The sequence below is a fragment of the Chiloscyllium plagiosum genome, unplaced genomic scaffold (genome assembly GCF_037043375.1).
Source record: "Chiloscyllium plagiosum isolate Xiang-an unplaced genomic scaffold, Cpla_swu_hap1 HiC_scaffold_4, whole genome shotgun sequence".
Classification (NCBI taxonomy): Eukaryota; Metazoa; Chordata; class Chondrichthyes; order Orectolobiformes; family Hemiscylliidae; genus Chiloscyllium; species Chiloscyllium plagiosum.
The window spans coordinates 133242130-133266110 of NW_028270142.1; the positions used below are offsets into that span (position 1 = coordinate 133242130).

The 23981-nt window shown below is 40.3% G+C and overlaps 1 protein-coding gene across 2 annotated transcripts in view; it reads right to left on the bottom strand.

Annotated features, from left to right (window-relative positions):
• Window positions 1-22714, bottom strand: part of LOC122548766 (piezo-type mechanosensitive ion channel component 2) — a 782240-nt gene extending 759526 nt beyond the window's left edge. For both annotated transcript variants that reach the window (XM_087986703.1, XM_087986702.1), the window contains exon 1: window positions 20623-22714. In XM_087986703.1, coding sequence (XP_087842829.1) covers window positions 20623-20686 — 64 coding nt within the window. In that variant the 5' untranslated portion in view covers window positions 20687-22714. The remainder of the gene's footprint in view (window positions 1-20622) is intronic.
• Between the last annotated feature and the right edge of the window lie 1267 nt (window positions 22715-23981).

A 23981-nucleotide genomic window follows, 5' to 3' on the forward strand; every position in this document is an offset into this window, starting at 1 on the left:
ATGGATGGCTTCACAGGCAATGCCCACATCCCACAAGTGAAAGAAACATGATGGGCAATGAATGCTGGCCTCACAAGCAATGCCCACATCCCACAAGTGAAAACAAATGACAATCAAGTGAAAAAACTGTCAGGGGGTGGGGAACTGTCTATATAGATAGAAATATAAAGGTAGTTGCAGCTTAAAGTTCCTAGAGTCCTTGAGTTATGGGAATGACCTGAGTGTTTAGCTGTTGTCTTAATTCTTCAACAGTGATGAAGATTGCAGATTTCGAGTTCTCTGTGAATAGTGATTGTTCAAAGTTGCTTGTTCACTGGACACTGACTTCTGAGGTCGAGAGAGAGCGGGGAGAGAGAGAGAAATATAGATAAACAGCTAGTGTCTTCCAGCTCTTGCTTATAATTCATTGTTCCTGCTTCGTTGATCAAGCTTTGTTGATGTAAATTTATTTGTGTACTCCTGAGTCTTCTCATTGTTTTAAGAAGCTAGCTAACTAGCAAGTGAGCCTTTCATCACACTAGCTGAAATTACCAGACATATAAATATGATGCAAATTTCTTAAGAATGTTGTCTGTTTTCACTGTTTATGGATGAAATGGTAAGTTCAATGCAGATGATCACTATCCCTTACTGTTTCACAAACTTTACCTTAATCTTTGGTCAGGTAATCACAGCAGACATTTTTGATCAGGACAGATATTTATATTTTTCAAAAGTCATTTTCCTCTATCAAGGTCTCAGGTCTTAATATCAGATGATGGAAGTTGAATATTGATAGCCCATTTTTACTACAATTGTAACAGTATCCCTTACTGTCTGACATAATAAAAAATTTATAATTAAACAGCATTATGAGGCAATGTCCATCTGGAGAAAAAGAGCAGCTTAGGATCAGACAAATTTAACTAGAAAGTGGATTAATTTATTCTTGTGCTGTACTGTACATTTTTTGACTGCACTATCTTTCTGAAGTTGAACTTCGTAAAACATTATTTACATGTTTGTTTAAGCTTATAAAACTCTAAGGTATTAAAACTAGCATCTGAATGAACATGTACTTTATGTTTCTTCCTCTCAATTGTCTCTCACAGCCCCCAAACCCTCTCTTCCATTCATTACTGCAGTCTGTGATTAGCAGAAACTAGAGGTAAAGGCAAAGGTCATCACTATTAGGAAAAAAAATTTATATAAGTGTAGCATTAGCTCTACTACGATAAATAAAACATCTAAAACAGATATTTGATAAACAAGAACTTAAGCTCTAGGCTTGGTAAAATCAATTATGAGATTTGCATAATAGAGATCAAACTTCCCAAAAGCTATCTGACACTAGCCTTTATGCTTATGTTGGTTCTTTGAAAGAACGAGCTAACGATTCTCACTCCCTTGTTCTTTCTGCAAACCATGCAATTTTTGCCCTTTGATTAGTGTTCTTTGTCCACAAAGCTTTTGATAACTTGCCAGGTAACAATTCTTCATTTTCTTCAATTGTGGTTGCTAATCAAAAACTGTTTTGTTAAAAAATGTTCAAAATCCTTGTGAAAAAAAAACCTGAATGAAGAAATCTACTGAAATAAAACATCTAAAATGCAACATAATATCAGAACACCTAACATAAGCTATTCTTCATATATATTCAAAGTATAATTATAATATAAAAGTTTCAACAATTTATATTGATAATGCTTGTAAAAATGCACTTGCATATTTCTAATTGTCCAGGCTGTTTTTGGCTTCCATTCTTCTCTTCCTGCCCAGATTTAGCCAATAAGCAACCAACTCATTTTGTACCAAAAGGAAAAATGTCTCTAATCTTACTCTCATTTTAATATTGACCACTCAAAAGGGAAATCCTATATTATCTTAAAATTTCAATTCGACTGCTAATCACTACTTCAAGACATATAGTCCAAAGCTCAGACATATCAAAATTTCAACCAGTCTCTATTAATAAAGTCTCTAACTAAATATTTTAAAATAACAGCACATTTATAGCAACTTTGACATAACAAACAATTAAAGAACTTTTGCACAGTATGTCCTAAATCTGAGCAGGAAGAGAATGAGAGGTAGCCAAAACAAAAGGTATGGACAAACTGATGGAAATATGCATATGTATTTTTTTAGAACAGAATCAATATAAATCTTTGAACCTTTTATATTCAAGTCTACTGAAAAATTACTTTAAAAATACCCAGATAATGGCAGGTAAAAATGCTACTTAATTATTGATCACTTTCATTTGTCGCATTACTAATATTTTAATGATTTATTTTTCATAAGGGTGCTAAATATATCACATTGTTTTTCAGCCTTTTAAGACTTTTCAGAACTATACTGATAAAATAATTGTATTGCTTTTTCAAAATTACAGATGAAAACAGTGATGTGTGTTAATAGATCAGTTTAAGAATCTAGATGCTAAACACATGGGTATATATTCCCCCAACAGACCACATCACAAGAAATAAGTCTCACTACTTTGTAAAACTCTCAAACCAGTAAAACAGAGAGTTTGGCACCCTATGTAAATATGTTCAGTAACTACTAGAGATTGAATGAAACCACTTAGCAACAGCGAAAGAGATGTATAATTAGACTTCATACTCATGTTGTATAAAATTAGCTCATTTTCTTTTTATATTGAATTGGATTGTGTCTATAATTCTTCAAATCTTGAAGCTCCAGATCTCAATCACCTAGGTACAAATAGTGTACTTAATAAATCTCAGGCATTGCCACACAAACAGCGTTTGGAAGAATGGAACAAGAATAATATTCACACTAAAACATTGATGCACTCGATTGAGAGATTGTATACTGAACTTGACCACGCAGGAATGAGAAATGGATTTTCAAATTACAGCACTGGGCCTCACAAAGAATAATACATTAAGACAAAATCTTTCCACAACATATTTCATGGATAAAATCTGGATTGCATGGCCTATCTGTAATGAATGTTTTAACTGATGTTTATTTTCCATTTTCATTCCTTCTAATTTATTTTTATGACCATAGAATATTAAAGCATAACAGAGATTATGAATTTCGAGAAAAATATTTGCTTTATCTACGAACTTTGATGTCTGTTTAGTTTTATTATGAGACAAAGTGTTCATGTAAACACATAATTTTCCCTAAAAGAAGTTTATAAAAAACTTTGAAAATATATTATCACAATTTTAAATACAACGAAGAATAATAAATAAGAAATACACACTAAGATTTGCAACAAGGGTTGAGGGCAGAGATTTATCTTGTTGCCATATAAGCTATAAACTTATTCTCTGGATATTATCACCACAACTTGATGTGAATCTCATTAAACTTTTGCTGAAGTAAATAAAAATTGAAGATTATTTATAGTGCCTGGTGGGCAAATATCTGAACAGACTATTATTTGTTCAATTAGTAATACTGCACATAATATTAGAGAATAGATTATAAAGAAGGTTTGCTCTAGATCCATATTGTTATAAGTAATTACAAAGCAGTTAGAGCCAGAGAGTCATAGAGATGTACAGCATAGAAACAGACCCTTCAGTCCAATTTGTTCATGCATAGAGTCATAGAGATGTACAGCATGGAAACAGATCCTTCAGTCCAACCTGTCCATGCCGACCAGATATCCCAACCCAATCTAGTCCCATCTTCCAGCACCTGGCCCATATCCCTCCAAACCCTTCCTATTCTATACCCATCCAAATACCTCTTAAATGTTGCAATTGTACCAGCCTCCACCACTTCCTCTGGCAGCTCATTCCATACACGTACCACCCTCTGCATGAAAAGGTTGCCCCTGAGGTCTCTTTTATATCTTTCCCCTCTCACCCTAAACCTATGCCCTCTAGTTCTGGACTCCCCGACTCCAGGGAAAAGACTTTGCCTATTTATCCTATCCATGCCCCTCATAATTTCGTAAACCTCTATAAGGTCAGCCCTCAGCCTCCGACGCTCTAGGGAAAACAGCCCCAACCTGTTCAGCCTCTCCCTGTAGCTAAGATCCTCCAATGTCAACCAGATATCCTAACCTAATCTAGTCCCACCTGCCAGCACTTGGCCCATATCCCTCTAAACCCTTCACGTACCCATACAGGTGCTTTTTAAATGTTGTAATTGTACCAGCCTTCACAACTTCCTCTGGCAGCTCATTCCATACATGCGTGAAAACGTTGCCCCTTAGGTCTCTTTTATATCTTTCCCCTCTCACCTAAAACTATGCCCTTTAGTTCTGGACTCCCCTATCCCAGGGAAAAGACTTTGTCTATTTATCCTATCCATGCCCCTCATGATTTTATAAACCTTTATAAGGTCACCCCTCAGTCTCTGATGCTCCAGGGAAAACAGCCCCAATCTATTCAGCCTCTCCCTATAGCTCAAATCCTTGTAAATCTTTTCTGAACCCTTTCAAGTTTCAAAACATCCTTCCGATAGGAAGACCAGAATTGCACGCAATATTCCAAATGTGGTCTAACCAATGTCCTGTACAGCCCTAACATGACCTCCCAATGCCTACAGTCATAGAATGCTACAGCATGGAGACAGGCCCTTTGGCCCAAACTGGTCCATGCTGACCAAAATGTCCGTCCATGCTAACCTGATCGCCACACTTGGTCCATTTCCTTCTAATCCCTTCCTATTTATTTGTTAATGGACCCACCTCAACCACTTCATCTGGCAGCTCATTCCATATGCATATCACCATGTGGAAATTTATCAAAGGCCTTACTGAAATCCATATAGACTACAGCGCCCTGCTCACGTCAAACTTCCTCGTCACTTCATGAAAGAACCCATACAAATTTGTGAGGCATGATCTCCCACTCACAAAACCATGCTAACTACTCCTAATGAAACCCTGTCTTTCCAAAGGCATGTATATTGTGTCCCTCAGTAACTTACCCATCACAGATGTTCAGCTTACCGGTCTGTAGTTCCCAGGCTTTTCTTTACAGCCGTTCTTGAATAATGGCATTTGCTACCATCCAATCTTCCAGTACCTCACCCCTGATTAGCAATGATGCAAAAATATCAGCCTGGGTCCCTGCAATTTCTTCTCTAGCCTCTTGCAGTGCCCTTGGATATATCTGGTCAACTAGCCATTTGGATACAGAACTGGCTGAAAGATAGAAGACAGAGGGTGGTGGTGGTGGAGGGTTGTTTTTCAGACTGGAGGCCTGTGACCAGTGGAGTGCCACAAGGATCGGTGCTGGGCCCTCTACTTTTTGTCATTTACATAAATGATTTGGATACGAGCATAAGAAGTACAGTTAGTAAGTTTACAGATGACACCAAAATTGGAGGTGTCGTGGACAGCAAAGAGGGTTACCTCAGATTACAACAGGATCTGGACCAGGTAGGCCAATGGGCTGAGAAGTGGCAGATGGAGTTTAATTCAGATAAATGCGAGGTGCTGCATTTTGGGAAAGGAAATCTTAGCAGGACTTATACGCTTAATGGTAAGGTCCTAGGGAGTGTTTCTGAACAAAGAGACCTTGGAGTGCAGGTTCATCTAAGCCCTTAACACTCTGGCAATCCCAGCCTGTTGGGGAGAAAAAGAATCCCTTACTATTACAAGCATATTGCTCCTGCAAGTCTCCCCAGTCTCTCTGCATATTTGTTTATCCAATTCCCGTTGACTCTTTGGGGGTCTGTTGTACAACCCCAATAACGGCACAGTCCCCTTCTCATTTCTTAGCTCCACCCACAAAGCCTCACTGGATGATCCTTCAGTTATTTCATCTCTGAGGACTGCGGATGCTGGAGATCAGAATCAAAAAGTGTGGTGTTGGAAAAGCACAGCCAGTCAGACAGCATCCAAAGAGTAGGAGAGTTGATATAAGGTTTTCATCAGGAACTTAGATGTGACTTCACTAAAACTCTTATCTAGGAGGCGCTCAGCATCTTGCATGATCCTGAGTGCATCTAGCTCCAGCTCCAGCTCCAGCTCCCTAACACGGTTTCCCAGGAACTGCAGCTGGGTGCAGTCATCAGGGACAATGGAAGTCTCCCTCAGCTTCCACATCCTGCAGGAGGAACATTTGATTGCCCTAACTGCCATCTTAACTAATGTAAAACTAAAAAGAAAAGTTAAAAGGACTTTACCTGAGCTTGCCTGTACTTTTTGCAGAGCCACTGCTCTCCAAAGCCTCTCGAGACTTACTTCTTACTCTACTACCAGCAAATCATTCTTAGAAGTTCTTAAAATACAGCATTATATTTATATAGAATGCTTCAAAAAATAAAAACAAATTGCTGGAAAAGCTCAGCTGGTCTGGCAGCATCTGTGGAGAGAAATCAGAATTAATGTTTTAGGTCAAGTGACCTTCACTCAACCTGAGACAGTAACTCTGATTTCTCTCCACAGATGCTGATAGGCCTACTGTGCTTTTCCGCAATTTCTGTTTTTGTTTCTGATTTACAGCATCTGCAGCCCTTTCAGTTTTTATTTATGCTTCAGAAAATGTTTGGTTTGAGTATCTGGCATTACTTTCTGACTACCTATAAGATTGTTAAGTAACAAGAGTTTCAGTCATTACATACTGGATGTTCCTCAAAAAAGACAGTTTTGCTTCAGGTGCATTTCTTCAGGAGAAGCCAGCAGCTACCTATTCTGGGAAAGCATCCTGATGACCTCACAGGGGAAGGGAGCATGGTTTCTGACTGGTCAGTGCTGGTCAGGTGCTAGTTTGTGTTAACTTCTTTATTCCCTTGGAGCTACAGGTGAAGAAATCTCACTGCTTAAGGGTAAGTGTGTCTCAGTCTTTCTAAAGGGTTAGTACAGTTAGTTCATCTTCTGGTTCGTACAGGAAATTCAGATAGTAAGTTGGGGGGGATGCTATTTGTTAGAAAGCAATAACTGTAATTTTCAGTAGCTAATTAACATTTAATTTGTAAACTAACAAACAATAGAGGGTTAGTCATTCAAATGGTGGGGTTTTGTGTTCTGCCTGTGAGATGCAAAGAGCGTCCACAATAATTACATCTGCAGGAAATCAACCCAGCTTCAACTGCTCACCTAATGAATGGATTGGCTTTAGTGGAAGTTGGAGACACTAAGGAGCACACAAATGGCAGATAGCATCACAGATAGAAATCACAGAAACGTAGCCACACCCAAGGTACAAAAAGATAGATGGGTGACTGCTAAACAGGGCACACAGTCAGTGCAGGAGTCATAGAGATATACAACGTGGAAACAGACATTTAGGTCTAAATCATCCATGCCGACCAGATGTCCTAACCTAATCTAGTCCCATTTGCCAGCATTTGGCCTATATCCCTCTAAACCTTTCCTATACATGCACCCATCCAAATGTCTTTTAAATGTTATAATTGTATCAGCCTCCAACACTTCCTCTGGCAGCTCATTCCATACAGCCACCACCCTTTGCATGAAAGATTGACCCCTTAGATCCCTTTTAAATTTTTCCCCCTCACCCTAAACTTATGCCCTCTAGTTCTGGACTCTCCCACCCCAGGGAAAATACCTTGTCTATTTATCCTATCATGATTTTAAAAACCTCTGTAAGGTCACCTCTCTGACACTTCAGGGAAAACAGCCACAGCCTATTCAGCCTCTCCCTATAGCTCAAACCCTCCAACCTGGCAACATCCTTTGTGAATCCTTTCTGAACCTTTTCAAGTTTCACAACATCCTTCCTATAAGAGGGAGAAAGAATTACACACAACATTCCAAAAGTGGCCTAACCAGTGTCCTGTACAGCCACAACATGATCTCCCAATTCCTATACTCAATGCACAATGCTCTGACCAATATAGGAAACAATACTAAATGCCTTCTTTACTATCCTATCAACCTGAGACTCCACTTTCAAGGAACTATGTACCTGCACTCCAAGGTCTCTTTGTTTAGCAACATTCCCAGGACCTTACCACTAAGTGTATAAATCCTGCTAAGATTTGCCTTTCCAAAATGCAGCACCTCACATTTACCTAAATTAAACTCCATTTGCCAATCTTCGGCCCATTAGCCGATCTGATCAAGATCCTGTTGTACACGGCACCTCCAATTATGGTGTCATCTGCAATCTTACTAAGTCTATCTCCTATGCTCACATCCAAAACATTTATATAAATGATGAAAAACAGTGGACCCAGCACCGATCCTTGTGGCACATCACTGGTCTCAGGCCTCCAGTTTTCTACCTTCGAGCCAGTTCTGTATCGAAATAGTTAGTTCTCCCTGTATTCCATGTAATCTAACCTTGCTTACCAGTCTACCATGAGGAACCTTGTTGAACACTTTTGTGAAGTCTTTAGATCATATCCACCACTCTGCCCTCATCAATCCTCTTTGGTACTTATTCAAAACTGCAATCAAGTTAGTGAGACATGATTTCCCACCCACAAAGTCATGTTGACAATCCCTAATCAGTCTTTGCCTTTCCAAATACATGTAATTCCTGTCCCTCAGAATTCCCTCCAACAATCACCAATGTCAGGCTCACTGGTGTATAGTTCCCTGGATTTTCCTTACCACCTTTCATAAATAGTGACACCATGTTAGTCAAACCCCAGCCTTCTGGCACCTCACCTGTGACTCGAAGATTCAAGTATCTCAGCAAGGGGCCCTGCAATCACTTCCCTAGATTCCCACAGAGTTCTGGTGTACACCTGATCTGGCACTGGTGATTTATCTACCTTTATACATTTTAAGACATCCAGCACTTCCTCCTCTCTAATATGGACATTTTTCAAGATGTCACCATCTATTTCCCAACATTCTGTATCTTCCATGTCCTTTTCCACACTGTAGCTGTCCCCCTGTCAAGCAAGTATTCTGTTTGGATACTGATGAGGGGGCCAGCCCATCAGGCGACAACAGCAGCAGCCAGAGTAGTGGCACCACAGCTGTCCCTGCTGTACAGAGGGGAGGAACAAGCATAGTAATTGGAGATTCAATACTCAGGGGCACAAATGGACACTTCTGCAGCTGCAAGAGAGACTCTAGAGCAGAGTGTTGCCTCCCAGGTGCCAGGGTCATGAGTGTTTTTCAGCAGGTATATGGCATCCTGAAATGAAAGGTTAGCAAACAGAATTCATTGTTCATATTTTCACAGGCGACATAGGTAGGAAGAGTGACAAGGTTCCGCAATTACAATTCAGGAAGTTAGATAGTTAACTAAAATGCAGGACCTCTCGGGTAGTAATCTCAGGATTACTCCCCATGCCACTAAGGCTATGAGCAGAGATAGAATACAACTGAATGCATGGCTAAAAAGAGTTGGTGTAGGGAGGAGGGCTTCAGATAGTTGGATCATTGGGATGTTTTCCAGGGAAGATGGGACCTGTACAAAAAGGACAGGTTGCACCTAAATTGGAAGGGCGCCAATATCCTGGCAGGGAGGTTTGATAGTGTCACATGGAAGGGTTTAAACGAGTGCGGTTGGGGGTGGGGACCAAAGCAACAGGTCAGTAAGTATTGAGAGTGGGGAAGAGCTTGAGTCTAAGGAAAATATAGCTAAGAGGAATATCAGTCAGGCAGAGGTTTCTGAGCTCAGTGGAACTAGAGCTTGGATTGTATTTTTTCAATGCAAGAACAATAACAGGTAAGACAGATGAATTTAGAGCCTGGATTAACGCAGGAAATTATGATGTTTTTGCTATCACAAAAACATGGTTGAAAGAGGGACAGGATTGGCAGCTTAAAATTCCAAGATATCTATGTTTTAGATAAGACAGAGGAGGAAGCAAAAGAGGTGAGGGAGTTGCATTACTGGTTAGGGAGCATATCACAATTGTACTGAGGCACCTTGGATGGATCTTGCAGTGACGCATTATGGATAGTGCTCAGGAATAGGACAGGTGCAATCACAATACTAGAATTGTACTACAGACCTCCCATCTGCCAGTGGGAGATAGAGGAAGAGATACATAGTTAGACTCTGGGAAAATGTAAAAATAACAGGGTTGTTGCGGGGGGTGATTTTAACTTCCCACATATTGACTGGGAGTCCCTTAGTGTCCTTAGTGCCCCTTGGATGGGGAGTAATTTGTTAGGTGTGTCCAAGAAGGTTTTTTTGAAACACTGGATAATCCAATGGGAGTGGGGACCATACTGAAGCTGAATTGAGAAATGAGTCTGAACAGGTGATCAAAGTTTAACAGGGAGAGCATTTTAGGAATAGTGACCATAATTTCTAAGTTATTTGTATATTTGTGATAAGGACAAGATCAGACCACGGACAAAGGTGTTAAATTGAGGGTAAATTGGATTTACCCTCAAACAGCCACTCTTAATCCACATTCTCCAATTCTTAACTAATTTGGATATAGTTGGCCTTTCTCAATTTAAGGAGAATGTGAGGTCTGCAGATGCTGGAGATCAGAGCTGAAAATGTGTTGCTGGAAAAGCGCAGCAGGTCAGGCAGCATCCAGGGAACAGGAGAAGGGCTTATGCCTGAAACGGCGATTCTCCTGTTCCCTGGATGCTGCCTGACCTGCGCTTTTCCAGCAACACATTTTCAGCTCTGATCTCCAGCATCTGCAGACCTCACATTCTCCTTAAATTGAGAAAGGCCAACTATATCCAAATTAGTTAAGAATTGGAGAATGTGGATTAAGAGTGGCTGTTTGAGGGTAAATCCAATCTGACATGTGGGGGTCTTTTAAGAACCAGTTGGTTAGAGTGTAGGATAGGCATGTTCCTGTGTAAATGAAGGATGGGAATGGCACGATTTGCGAACATTGGATGACAAGAGAAATTATCAGTTTAAGTCAAAATAAAGCGGCATACCCAAGGTCTAGTCAACTAAAAACTGTCTATATTCTTCAAGGATTTTAACTAAGTAGGAAAGAACTTAAATGGAGAATTAGGAGGGCTAAGAGGAGATAAGAAATGTCCTTGGCAGGCAGAGTTAAGGAGAATCCTAAGACTGTTTTCATATATATTAAGAGCAAGAGGGTAGCTAGGGAAAAAGTAGGCCCACTCTAAATTAAAGGAGGGAAATATGTGTAGAGCTAGAAGAAATGGGAGAGATCCTTAATGAGCACTTTACATCAGATGCACTGAAGAATGTTGAGATTAAAGAAAAGTCAACATAATGGAAGAGGAAGGTAGACAAGTCCTAGGGCCAGATGGAATCTATCCCAGGGTAATGTCGGAAACGAGGGAGGATTTTGATTTTTGGTTTGATTTATTATTGTCACATGTACCTAGGTTCAGTGAAAAGTTTTAGGAGAAAGTGAGGACTGCAGATGCTGGAGATCAGAGCTGAAAAATGTGTTGCTGGAAAAGCACAGCAGGTCAGGCTGCATCCAAGGAGGAGAATCAACATTTCGGGCATAAGCCCTTCTTCAGGAATCCTTAAGAGCAAGAGGGTAGCTATGATTCTTCAGGAATCCTGAAGAAGGGCTTATGCCCAAAATGTTGATTCTCCTGCTCCTTGGATGCTGCCTGGCCTGCTGCACTTTTCAGCTCAGTGAAAAGTTTTGTTTTGCGTGAAGTACAGGCAGATCATATGCACAAAGATCATAGAGTGATAGAACAGAGCAAGGAAAATAAAGTTATGGCTGCAAAAAAATTGTAAGGAAAGCAAGATCAAAATTAGATCTGAAATTTGAGAGGTCCATTCAGAAGTATAATAGAAGAAAGACGCTGTTATTGAACCTGTTGGTCTGTGGGCTTAAGCTTTTGTATCTTCTTCCTGACAGAAGAGGTTGGAAGAGATTATAACCAGGGTGGAAGGGTGTTTGATGATGTTGGCTGCCTGTTGGCTTGTGTGGTGGACTGGGCTGTGTTCACAACTCTTATTTCTTATGGTCCTAGTAGAGTAGTTGCATACCAAGCCATGATGCATTCAGATGGAATGCTTTCTATGGTGCATGTATAAAAATCAGATTACAGGCTTGATAGTCATGCTGAATTTCTTTTGCCCCCTGAGGAAGAAGAGGTGTTGTTGTGCCTTCTTGACCATCACATCAACATGATTGGTCCAGGACAGATTGTTGGTGATCATCACTCCTATGAACTTGACGCTCTTGACTATCTCCACTTCAACTACATTCATATAGACAGGGATGTGCCATCCTCCTTACTTCCTGAAGTTGATGATCAGCTCTTTAGTATTGCTGACATTGAGGGAGAGATTGTTATCTTTACACCAAGCTACCAAGCACTCATTTTACTATATTATGTTTCATCATTGTTTCATGTTCGGTCTACAACAATGGTGTCATCAGCGAACTGGTGGTTGGAGTTCAGACAAATTTTGGTCACACAGTCATGAGTGTACAGGGAGTATGGCAAAGGGCCGAGTATGCAGCCTTGTGGCGTGCCAGTGTTAAGGATAGTCATGGAGGAGATGCTATTGCTTAGCCTCACTGATTGCAGTCAGTTAGTCAGGAAGTTGAGGAGACCTAGTTGCACAGACCAAAGTCTTGAAGTTTAGAGATTAGTTTGATTGGGATTATAGTGTTGTAATCAATGAGTAGAAGCCTGACATAGGCTTCCTTATTATCCACAAGCTCCAGGGATCACTGTAGGGCTAAGGATATGACTTCTGCTGTGGACCTGTTGCACTTGTAGACAAATAACCCATGTGAAGGAAGTAGCTGCGGCCTTAATAGATATCTTTACATCCTCTTTGGCCTCAGCTAGATTCCAGAGGACTAAAGAATGGTCAATTTTGTTCCTTTCTTTAAGAAGTGAAACAGAAATATCTAGGTAATGACAAGACAGCAAGCCTTACATCAGTGGTGGAGAAGCCATCAGAAAACATACTGAGAGAAGGATTTATCCACATTCTTCCAAAATGTGAACGGACTTGTTAGTGATAGGCATCATGCGTCTGTGCAGGGAAAGTCATTTCTCATCAACTTGATTGAATTTTCTGAGGATGTGACAAGAATGTTTGATGAGGGAAGGGCAGTGGATATTGTCTTTACGTACTTTGATAAGACATTTAATAAGGTACCTCATGGCAGGCTAGTACAGAAGCTAAAGTCTGATTGGATCCAGGGTGAGCTGGCTAGATGGATACAAAATTGGCTTCATCATAGAAGACAGTGGCAGTGGAAGGGTGCTTTTTGAAATGGAGACCAATAACTAGTGGTGTTCTGCAGGGATCAGTGCTGGGACCTTTGTTGTTTGTAATATTTATAAATAATCTGGAGAAAAATGTAGGTTATCTGATTAGTGTGTTTGCAGATGACATGAAAATTGGCAGGGTTGCAGATAGTGAGGAGGACTGTCAAAGGATACAGTGGGGTACAGATAGATTGCAGATTTGGGCAAAGTAATGGCAGATGGCACATAATCCAGACAAATACAACAATTTTGGAAGATCAAATTCAGGTGGCAATTATACAATAAATGGCAGAGGGATGTGGGTGTACAGGTTCACAAATCATTGAAACTGGCAGGTTAATAAGGTGGTCAAGAAGATAGACAGTATGCTTGCCTTCATTGGATGGGGCATCGAATATAAAGGAGCAAGTGAGGACTGCAGATGCTGGAGATCAGAGTCAAAAAATGTGGTCCTGGGAAAGCACAGCAGGTCAGGGAGCATCCAAGGAGCAGGACAGTCAATGTTTCGGGCATAAGCCCTTCATCAGGCTTATGCACAAAACATCAACTCTCCTGCTCCTCCGATGCTCCCTAACCTGCTGTGCTTTTCCAGCGCTACATTTTTTGGCAAGTTATGTTACAGACAAAAACTGCAGATGCTGGAATCCAAAGATTTACTTAAGCCACATTTGGAATATTGTGAGCAGTTCTGGTCAGCACATTACTAGAAGGATGTGGATACTTTGGAAAGCGTGCAGAGAAGGTTTACCACATGGTCTGAAAGGTTGTGGTTATGAACTTGGATTGTTTTCACTGGAAAGATGGAGGCTGAGGGGTGACCTGATAGAGATCTACAAAATTATGGAGAGGCATACAGAGGGTGCATAATCAGAGGCTTTTTGCCAGGGTGGAAAGGTCAACTTCGAGAGGGCACAGGTTCAAGGTGACAGGAGAAATGTTTAAGGGAGAAGTGTGGGGAAAATGTTTTCCTCAGAGGGTGGTGGGTGCTTGGAATGCACTGCCAGTGGAGGTGGCGGAAGCCGGCACCTTAGTAATGTTTAAGGCATATCTTGATAGACACATGAACATGAGGCAAGTAGATGGATAGATACCACTCCTGGGCAATAAGTAAGGGTTTAAGTAAGGATTGGAATCAGCCGAGGCTTGGTCGGCTGATAGGCCTGTTCTTGTGCTGTATTGTATTGTATAAAATAAACTCATGACGACTTAAAAATCACCCAACACAAGTTTTTCACAACTTTACTCAAACATTTTTTTTCAGATATGTTCAATATAAATTATATATTGCTAAATCACAGAATTATTATCACACAGGAGACCATTTAGCCCATTGTATCTGAATTGGTTCTATCACCTACTGCAAATCTTCTGCCTTTTCCCCAATGCCTGCACACCATGTCTATCCAAATAATCATTCAATGCCTTCTCAACTATCTCAATTGAACCTGTCTCCATCCCACTTCCAGGCAGTGCATACCATATTCTAAACTACTCATTATGAAAAAGTTTGCTTCATTTGTACCTCAATATAAGTTTAGAGCATCTCATTATCTTTTCTCTCTGTTGTGAGCAGGAACAGCTTTTCCTCACCTATTTGTCGGCTTGCACATGATTTTGAAAACATCAATTAAATCTCGTCTCGGCCTTCTTCTCTCCAAGGAGAACAGTCCCAACTTATTGAATCTATCCTCATAACTGAAGTTTATTATTCCTGGAACCATTCTTACAAATCGTTTCTACAATCTCTCCAGTGTATTCACATCTTTCCTATAATGTGGCATTCACAACTGTACATAATGCTCAACTGAGTTCTAACCAGCAATCTGTACAAGTAAACCACCTTGTATTCTCAGCCCCTATTACTAGCCAAGCAGTTGGCTTCATTAACTGCTCGTTCCAACTGTCCTGCCACCTTTAACAATCTGTACATCTATACATCCAGATCTCTCTGCTCTTCTGCCACCTTTAGAATTGTACACCTGATGTTATATTGTATTTCAATGTTTTCCAACCAAAGTGAATCATCTACTACTTCTGAATAGGCTGAGACTGTTTTCCCTGCAGCAACGGAGGCTGAGGGGTGACATTATAGAGGTTTATAACATCATGAGAGACATGGATAGGGTAAATAGAGTCAGAGAGATGTACAACACGTAAGCAGACCCTTTGGTCGAACTCGTCCATCCCGACCAGATATCCCAACCCAATCTAGTCCCACCTGTCAGCACCTGGCCCATATCCCTTCAAACTCTTCCTATTCATATACCCATCCAAATGCCTCTTAAATGTTGCAATTGTATAAGCCTCCACCACTTCCTCTGGCAGCTCATTCCATTCACATACTACCCTGTAGGTCTCTTTTATATCTTTCCCCTCTCTTCCTAAACCTTTGCCTTCTAGGTCTGGAACCCCCCCCCCCCCACCCCAGGGAAAAGACTTTATTTGTCCTACCCATGCCCCTCATGATTTTATAAACCTCTATAAGGTCACCCCTAAGCCTCTGATGCTCCAGGGAAAACAGCCCCAGCCTGTTCAGCCTCTCCCTATAGTTCAAATCCTCCAACCCTGGCAACATCCTTGTAAACCTTTTCTGGACCCTTTCAGGTTTCACAACACCCTTCTGATAGGAAAGAGACCAGAATTACAAGCAATATTCCAAAAGTGGCCTAACCAACGTCCTGTGCAGCCGCAACATGACCTCCCAACTCCTGTGCTCAATACTCTGACCAATAAAGGAAAGCATACCAAACGCCTTCTTCACTCCACTTTCAAGGAGCTATGAACCTGCACTCCCAGGCGTTTCTGTTCAGCAACTCTCCCTAGGACCTTACCATTAAGTATATAAGTCCTGCTAAGATTTGCTTTCCCAAAATGCAGCACCTTGCATTTATCTAAATTAAACTTCATCTACCACTTCTCAGCCCACTGGCCCATCTGATCAAGATCCTGTTGTAACCTGAGGTAACCTTCTTCGCTGTCCACTACACCTCCAATTTTAGTGTCATCTGCAAACTTACTAACTATATCTCTTATGCTGACATCCAAATCATTTATATAAATGATGAAAAGTAGTGGACCCAGCACCTATCCTTGTGGCACTTCACTGGTAATATGCCTCCAGTCTGAAAAACAACCCTCCTCCTCCACCACTCTCTTATCTTCTACCTTCAAGCCAGTTCTGTATCCAAATGGCTAGTTCTCCCTGCATTCCATGAGATTTAACCTTGCTCACCAGTCTCCCATGGGGAACCTTATTGAACGCCTTACTGAAGTCCACATAGATCACATCCACCGCTCTGCCCTCATCAATACTCTTTATTACTTCTTCAAAAACTCAATCAAGTTTGTGAGACATGATTTCCTACGCACAAAGCCACGTTGACTATCCATAATCATAATGCCTTTCAAAATACATGTAAATCCTGTCCCTCAGGATTCCAACAACTTATCCATCACCAACGTCAGGCTCACTGGTTTATAGTTTTCTGGCTTGTCCTTACCACCTTTCTTAAATAATGGCACCATGTTAGCCAACCTCCAGTCTTCTGGCACCTCACCTGTGACTATCGATGATACAAATCTTTTCCCTGGGTTGGGGGAGTCCAGAACTAGAGGGCATAGGTTTAGGGTGAGTGGGGAAAGATTCAAAAGGGAACTAAGGGGCAACTTCTTCACTCATAGGGTGGTGTGTGTATGGAATGAACTCCCAGAGGAAGTGGTGGAGGCTGGTACAATTACAACATTTAAAAGGCATCTGGATGGATACATGAATAGGAAGAGTTTAGAGGGATTTGGGCCAAGTGCTGGCAAATGGAACTGGATCAATTTAGAATATCTGCTCAGCATGAACAAGTTGGACCAAGCGATGTTTCGGTGCTATATATGTCTATTACCCTATGTCTTCTCTGCATTGAATCTCATTTTCCACCTGTCTATCAATTCCATCAACTTGCCAATGTAATTTCAGAGTTCCAAACTGTTCTCACAGTTTACAATTGTCCCAAATTTAGCAAACTTTGAAACTGTCCCTCACATACCATGGTCCAGATCACTGATATGGGTATATACATGTATGTCTCAGGAAGTCTTAGCACTTACTTAGCACTATCACATCACTATAATAGCACTTTCCTTTTACATCTAAGTTTGCATTCATCTCTCAAAATGTATAATGAAACACCAGTTTTCAATGCAACAGAAATATTCTAACTTCAGTCATAAAAGTAAATTAACTCAGTCTTACTCCAGTGTTTGGGTTATGCATTCCCTTGCCTCAAAGTGCTCCGTCACAACAATCACTGAGATAAATTAAAATTTTATTTTAATTTTCCATTATTAGAGAACTCCAAGTTTGTAATTGTTCAGGTATTATGTTTATAGTGGGCTTCATCTCTGGGAAGGTGATGGTCCAGTGGTGTTATCATTGGGCTGTTAATCCAGCCACGCAGGTATTATCCTGGGACTCAGGTTCAATTCCCATCACAGCAGATGGTGAGATTTGAATTTAATAAAAACTCTGGAATAAAACGTCTAGTAATGATCATGAATCCATTGCCAGTTGTCAGAAAAACCCATCTGGTTCACTAAGATCCTTTAGGGAGGGAAACTGCCATCCTTATCTGGTCTAGCCTACATGTAATTCCAGACCCACAATGGGATTGTCTCTAAACTGCCCTCTGGGCAATAGGGAAGGGCAATAAATGCTTACATAGCCAGTGATACCCTCATCCCATGAATGAATAAAACCACACTACAACGGTCTCTCCGATGCCTGCAATACATACATGTGCTCATTCGTCACTCATTTTTGTACAATTTTTAGAATTAGGTAAAGTATCGTCATTTTGCATGCTATCCTACTAATTGTGGCCTAGAATACTTAATTAAATCATCTCACACAACTGAAAAAATGTTCTAAATAAAAATCACTGAATTTTACATTTCATAGCATTGTGATTTGTTTTACTTTATCTTTCGGATCATTTTGATTTTGCACCAAAAATTGTTTTAAGTTTGAGCTGCAAATAATACAGCGACCAGTGTAGCTAGGGCCTTCTACTTGCAAGAGTTTTCCCAAATAGCAATGTCTGAAAGCCATGTTTGAAAAATAAAAGTTACAGGGTATGGCATTGAGTTTTGATGTTGCATCTGTATAGTGCAGTAAAAAAGGAATGTGTTAATGTAGTAACTGTAATATTGAAAACCGGGATATTTCCATCAGGAATCCCTATTTGTCAACCTTCATCTTCAGTTTTGCAGCCGCAAGTTTAATATTAGAATATTATAATTTTCATGTTTCGCTCTGTGGTAAGGAACTCCATTACAAAGATTAACTACCAAATCACACTTGTGTTACAAAATATGATCTCCTCAATCTGAAAGAAATACAATTCCACACTTTATCAAATGAGAAAACTTAAAGAAGATTAATGCTTAAGCAACACTACCGTCTGTTTCTTCAAAAACGAAGTGTCTGAATCTGTTTATTGTTCCCGCTTAAACCATCCTTCAGTTTTCGCAGGAGTCTGGTTCAGTCGGTGCCCAGGTTTATTTCACCCCCTCACCCATTCACGCACACTTTAAAGGAATTTCTCAACAACCTCCAGAGGCGCATGTATTTCAGCCCCCAACAACAACCCCGACAGACCCCAACAGAATAAAATGGAGGAGTTGACGGTTGGCTCAGCGCGAGCCCAGGTGACCCGAGACCACGCGACAGCGACCGCGCCGCGAGCCCAGGCGTCATCTTCTCCGCTCGCCATTAGAGGAGCAAGGCGAAAGCGCGGGAGAAAGCAGCACGAGGAGACTCGCTGCCCAGCACGCGAGGGTGCTGAGCTCGCAAAGCCCCGCTTTGTGCACCAAAGAATAACTGCTAGCTCTCCTTTGTTCCTTGCTCCTAACAAAAAAGCTCAGACGTTTTATATTTTCAAACACAGACCGCCAGTTATCATGCATACAAAAATAATAGTGATTTGTTCCCCCTCCCCACCACCTCAGAAAACAAGGAAACTGTAACGCCTCGGTGAGACAGCAAAAAACATTTCTTCAACTGTGGGTGGGTGCATGCGGTGTCATCTGGAAGCCCTTAAGTGTAAAAAATAACGGCTCTTCGAAATATGCTGAGTGCGTGACTATGAAGGGAACAGAGGCAGGGGGATGTTTATTTAAATTACTTCACTGGACGTCTGGATTTCTACCTGATACATTCCTGTCACGTGTAGGCAACGAGTAGCAAAAGGAAGTTGAAATCTTACACTAACTGTGCTAAGAGGCATTTAACTAGCATTTTAATCGCGAAGCCTTTTCCGAACTCTACCTCACCCCTCCTCCCCCAACACCAGGGTTCGCTTTGCTAACACTTGTGTGCGAGATTGGGTGTTGGACTCGTTTGTCTTGAACAGCAGAACACTTTATTTGTCAAAAGAATCCCCCGCTTACTTAAGTAGTGAATAGATGGTACCAAAATAAATTCAAAGCGCAATTTAGAAATCGGCAAGTAACAGTTTGCTGAAGCGAATTTGAAGGCATTGTCAGGTAATGCTGCCACGAGCACTGTCAGAACACCCGATTTGACTACATATTTCGCAACAGATCTTGTTCACTAGTAAGCTTTAAAGCAACAAAATGCAGCTCGGGGGGGGGATGTATGGTATCCCCAATCCACTGGGATTAAATCAGAGGGCTGGCGATCCGCCCCTTCCTCCGCTGCAGGAACCTTTCAAATGGGAAAGGGATACAAGGTCAGGAGACGGATGTACTTCACCGCCAACCGGCCTGAACTGATGCCCTTTTTTTTGTTTCACGCTAATTTCAATGAGGCTTTGAATACATCCCAGAAACTGGACTGGAGCAAACCGCGCATTCTGTTTTCTATTTAAGCTTTAACCACAGTCGTGGCGTAAGGTCAGAGCTATTTCTCTCCTGGCTTTGCCATTAATCGGCTTTATTCTCTTCCTACAAGTTCCTACCTCGTAAAGTCAGTCTGCTGTTCAAACCGATTCTGCTGCTTGCCGCGGCATTGCTCGACATTGAACACAGTGGAAAGTATTTCGCAATTGTGATTATGCCAATTTATATTTTGTTTGGTACATTTTGGGGGGGGGGGGGGAACACCGGCTTTATTTCAATCGACATTGACGTTTGCTGTCGCCTCATGAAAGAGTGATAGATATGGGATAAATAAATCTGATCGATTGCAAAACAGCTTCCTGTTAGCGACCATTACTTCTGAAATGCATTCTAAAAGTACCTTTTAAATGAAAGAAAAAAATCAATTGTACGTGAGATTTTGCCGCCTCATGTTGTAAATTCCGACGTGCACTCACTTAGTCTTTTAAGTAATATACCTTCAAAAACGTAATACTTCAGCAGTGTATATTTCAGCCAATGGCCACAATATCAATGAAATGAATGAACTTCGCCCAGAAATTTAAACATAATTTTAAAACTATACTATAATTGATTAAAAGCAGACATCTTTTGCATTCACAGAGACGACGCATGCATTAAAAAAACCTTTCGACCTAAGGGTTATGGAGTTTATTTTTCTTATCTGAAAGCACTCTTACCAGCAACTAAACAGATAGGAAGAAGCAATCTGAAGATCAGCCCACACACCACTTCCGATGCCATTGCAAGAAGACGTTTCTTTTCTCAAAACTGCAAAGGGTATTCAAATACTTGTTGAACACAGCGAACCAATTATAAATTTAAAATGTGCAAAAATCCCAATCAACTGCAGGTCCGGCCTTGCCGAAAGTTAAAGTAATCTTGTCATGGTAGCCTCCTGAGTTTACCCTCCTGAACCGGGAAGTGTCAACTGATTGTTAGCATTGCCGGAATAGCCCATCAAGCACCGGTTTGTCCGATGGAGTCAAATTATTTTCATAACGCCCGGGGAGTCCGGCAAGCAATATCGCCCCACCTTCGATGTCGTCCTTTCCTTTTTTTTAAGCGCGGCTTTGTGCAACAACAAAAGAAGGCGATGAAGCTACGAAATGGTGTAAGAAATGATCCAGCAGCCAATTTGTTTCCTATTTTCTAGCCAGCAGACTTCAAAAACTTCTGCTGTTAAATCCCTTGGCCCCTACGACTCACCGCTGAAGCAGAATCGGAGCCCAAGACGTTTCACTGATGGTGCTTCTGGTCTAGCATTTTTTTTTCATCCAGTTTTTTTTACACAAGAAGATTCACATCTGCAACGTGAATATGAGGGTATTCCATTGCCGAGGGTCAATTTATTCGTTACCTTGCGATTCCAGTTTTCTTTTGGGGAGTGGGGAAAGCACTCACAGTTTTGCTTTGGAAAACCATATGCGAGTGGGTGCGTTCTGTGACAGTATGGTTTTTAAATCCTGCTGGAACAGGCTTGAAATTTCAGCTTCGCCGCAATGCCCTTCTCTGGTTCTAGCTTCCAGCTGCTCCTGCTATTCTGCTAACATCTGACTCCACTTCCCTCCACCTTCAATGAAACTTTGTCCAAACCAAATCCCACCTCCTCCTTTGTGATTGACGTTGAAATCCGACCATTTACAAACGAGGCGAGGCGTGGATAAGAAATACTATCTCGTATATTAGAATGAAATTCAATCTTACAAAACCAGACCGGGCGTACGGCATAGGATTTATACTTTGGAGTAGAATGTGGAAGTTCTTCCTTTCTGTGCTCCGAACCGCCTTAGAAATACATGGAGGTCATAAGGACAACCCGATAATGATCTTTAAAACAGTTCAAAACATTGGCAGAGAAAAAAAACTAATTCGCGAAACACTTGTAAATTCGGTGTCAAATCAAGATGAAGACTTTAATTCCTTACGTAGATAAACAATGGCCTTTAAGCAGAAACTCATCCTAACTACATTTATTTCGTCTTCAGTGGGTTGATTTTTAAGATCAGGTCGCAACGTCAAAAATTAATTTGGTATGTAATTTGTAAGTTAAAAGTGCTGCCGCTAAATAAATATAGCAATACATTTAACGTTGATTTAACGTAGTTAAATATTTGAAATGCCAGGTTTTAAATAGGAAAACGACTTAAAAGAGGCTATAAAGTTAAACGCCGATTTAAAAAATGTATCCCGAATAAACGGAGAAAATGCTAAAGAAATTCAGCAGTTCTAGCAGCTGAATCCACGAGCGTTCGTATTTATTTCAGATTTCTAGCATCTGCACTACTTTGACTTTAATTAAAATCCGTGGTTACTTGCTGAAAGGGTTTAAGAATGCATGCGATTTTTCCAAAGAAAAACAGAATCGAGAGAGAAACTTGGCATCCAACATTAAATTATATTTTTCGGAACCACACTGTTTTTTTCATTTCTGGGACATTTGGTGAAATTTCAGCGCCTAGATACTGAAAGATCCACTTAAAATATTGGGCCCCGTCATTTAACTTTTATGCTCTAGAAATTTTGAGACTTTGCAATATTGCCCTGGAAATTCAAAGTAATTCTTTAGTACTGTAACAGGCAAGGAATCCACCTGGAATATTCTGAACCCTGGACGGTGTTTCGTTAAAAACAATGAAAACTATTTTTTGAAAAAAAAGTATTTGGTGGAAAGACGCTGGGTTTAAAAAATGACATTCTTTTTAAAATGTCAACTTTGACTGTTGAAAACGTACGCAGATTGCAAATAAACCCACCGATGTACCTGCTTTGGGTTTTTTTTCTTTTTATATTCATCAAAAGTGGCAGATTTTAAGGTCTTCAAATTATTGAAAATTATGAGCAGTAAAAATTTCAGTTACATTAACAGATAATAAATGTTAGAGAGAACAGATATGAGCTGTCAGTGTTACAGTAATAGACAAGGTTCCGCATTTTCTTTACACACTAAAAAGTAAATTTATTACATCTGTGTACAATTATTAAAATATTAAGATTATGTAGATGTAATAGCAAATTCAGATGAAGGTAAAAACCAATGCCTAATTTCCTAAAACTTGTCCAGTCGTCTAATCTTCCAGCTGCCACCTAATGATTGTAATTGAGTGATGTGCTGGAAAAGGCTGCATTAATAAGTAACCAGGCAATCAGCTCCAGTGATTAGGTGGCAATACTGGTTTACTGAAAATTCTAGATTGGATATTACCTGATTGTATTTTCACTGGCCAATTCTGTCATCACTGCACACAGGAGTCACCTATAAAAGATATACAAATATAAACAAACATTGTGATTGATAGTTATTTATTTGACTTTACGTTACAAAACGGTCTCAGTAAAATATTCATTTTGTTTTTTAACTGTCATAGTAAAATACTATGACTAATGCTTTAATTGATATAAAATTAGGCAAGATTAGGACAAGACTAGTCAGAACATAGGAAAATAAGTAACTCAACACATGTGAGTATAATCAGTTAATAAACAAAAAGGTTGCTGAAAACCTTGAAAAAACAGTAAGATACGCAGCAGAAAATATGTCCCAGGCAACCAAAATCAGTTCTTCCTGTAGTCCTAGCATTTCACTCTGACATTTAAAAGAAAACTTTTTTAGATAATTATGTATTTGATTTTAGATAACTATCCATCACACAACAGTGCAATGACATTTCCATGTCATGTCTTTTTATCTTTTATTGAAGATTATAAATTAGAATTAATGTGCTTCATTTACACTTAATAGAATCTACATATATTCAAAAACAGGGATCTTCCCTCTGCAGACAAAAGGGGCATGTTCAGGCATTGTATCTTTTTTTTGAATCAAACAAAAGTGGTGTCAGTTTTCCTTGGTGCATTCTCCGTGTCAACACATTGGCCAGTTACTATTGAACCAATCAGAAAACTTTTCTTAGGGAATGTAAAATGTTGCTTTCTTTGAAATCAGGTATAATTAGGAGTGCAAATGAAAAGGTTCTCGTTCTGCTTTAATTGCGCTGACATCACTGATATTAATCATGTCCTGCCAACATTAGCAGTG